Source organism: Pundamilia nyererei, unplaced genomic scaffold (assembly GCF_000239375.1).
Source record: "Pundamilia nyererei isolate P.nyererei 1_Seehausen unplaced genomic scaffold, PunNye1.0 scaffold00097, whole genome shotgun sequence".
Lineage (NCBI taxonomy): Eukaryota > Metazoa > Chordata > Actinopteri > Cichliformes > Cichlidae > Pundamilia > Pundamilia nyererei.
Genome location: NW_005187498.1, coordinates 1,040,595 through 1,042,469, shown reverse-complemented (window position 1 = coordinate 1,042,469; position 1,875 = coordinate 1,040,595). Strand labels below are relative to the sequence as shown.

General features: G+C 37.3%; 1 protein-coding gene across 1 annotated transcript in view; it reads right to left on the bottom strand.

The window, feature by feature from the left end:
- Positions 1-1,875, bottom strand: part of esama (endothelial cell adhesion molecule a) — a 55,876-nt gene that overhangs the window by 5,763 nt on the left and 48,238 nt on the right. Inside the window, exon 2 of the mRNA XM_005740106.1 lies at positions 557-708. Within this exon, the coding sequence (XP_005740163.1) occupies positions 557-708 (152 nt within the window). The remainder of the gene's footprint in view (positions 1-556; positions 709-1,875) is intronic.

The following is a 1,875-nucleotide window of genomic DNA, read 5'->3' as shown; positions in this document are numbered from 1 at the left end:
CCCCTCCCTGAGCCTGGTTCTGCCGCAGGTTTCTTCCTGTTAAAACTGAGTTTTTCCTTCCCACTGTTGCCAAAGTGCTTGCTCATAGGGGGTCATATGATTGTTGGGTTTTTCTCTCTATTATTGTAGGATCTACCTTACACTATAAAGTGATTTGAGGTGACTGTTGTTGTGATTTGGTGCTGTATAAATAAAATACAATAGAATTGAACAATTTGTCAGAGGGGAATTGCTCACTTTATCTTGTCTAAACACATACGACTCTGAATAGATTGCAGTTAAGTTTTGTTCTTTTATCAGTGAAAATGTTTTTACATTTAATGAATGTTTCTTCCTGTAAAGAGTAAAGTAAGGTGAGACACTAAGGGAAATAATAAAAAAAAACCCTGTATCCTTTCCCTTCCTGAGTTCTCTTTCTTCCCCTAAATCTATTTGATTGTGATCCTACTTTTGGATCATCTATCTGCACAGCACAGTAGTATTAGAAACCTTTAAGTCTTTTCTTGTCTTGGCTTGATATACAGTATATTAGACTTAAGTGTAATTGTTTCCTTACCATCTTCATCTGGCTGGTGTTAGGCATCAAAAAGTTCCAGGCGATACTCTTGGAATTTGGGTTGCCGCCAGTGTACCGGGCCTGCAGCTCCACATACTGACCCTCGATCACTTCTCCATTTTTCAGGGGTATTAAAAAGTTGGCCCATATGCCTGGATGAAGGAAGAAAGGGAAAAAACACACTGTAAAAATCACAGTTTTTTATTACTTTTATACACCACTGTACATGTAATCAATAATTGTAATCTCTATATTAATTTCTATTGTTAATCTCTGTCTCTCAGACAGTGTGTCTTTTGTCTGCCCCCCTCACAGCCAACCAGACGTGGTAGAAGAAGAAGCCGTCCCTCCCAGAGCAGAGGCTTCTTCCTATTAAAAGAGGTTTTTTTCTTCCCACTGTCACCAAGTGCTTGCTCCAGTTGCTAGAATGTTCTATGTAATACCGCAGGGTTTATCCTACAGTATAAACTGCCTTAATGTTGTGATTCAATTGAATTGAATTCTGACTCTGAATCATTACCTGTACAGTTGAAGGTGCAGCAGGAAACCTGTTTGGATTGTTCTTTGTTTCTCATGCCTGTTTCATGTTTGATGTCATATTTTTTATAATAAAAAGGTTATAAGCAGAATGATATTATAAGATTAATGAGGATCTGCTTAGCTTCTTTTTAATAATTGCCATTGAAGAAAAAAGTTTGCTTCAAGGACATTATTAAAACCGTATCCATGATTTTATATGCATGCGGCTCTTCTTACACAGTTTATAATGTTACATTACCACAGATGTTATCACAGATGAACTTGTGCGTTATTTGGATTTAACGCAATAGTGATAATGAAATCAAGCTGAATAGAGAGAGCACTATCACAGTGAAATGTAATGTTTATTTAAGACCACAGAGAGGCAGCAGAGAGCCAAAACACATCTGCAGCACACACGACCAAATCAGAAAAAAACAAGGTTTTCGCTTACATATTTATATGTGACACGTTTTTATTAGTTAAAGTGTTCATTTAAGTAGTTGATAAATATGACAAATAAATGACAGAGGCTATAAACCTCAGTCACCGACTGTGCATAATTTGTGTTTACTGTATTCAAAGGTTTTCTCAGGGGAATGTCAGTCTCTCCTACAAAATGAGGGTGGTTTGAATCATGGAATTAGTCAACAGAAACCACATATCTCACCTTTTTTTCTCAGGGACCCATAACAGAGAAATGCAGAAAGTATGTGAACCCAATATAAATTAACACACACACACACACACACACACACACACACACACACACACACACACACACACACACACACACACAC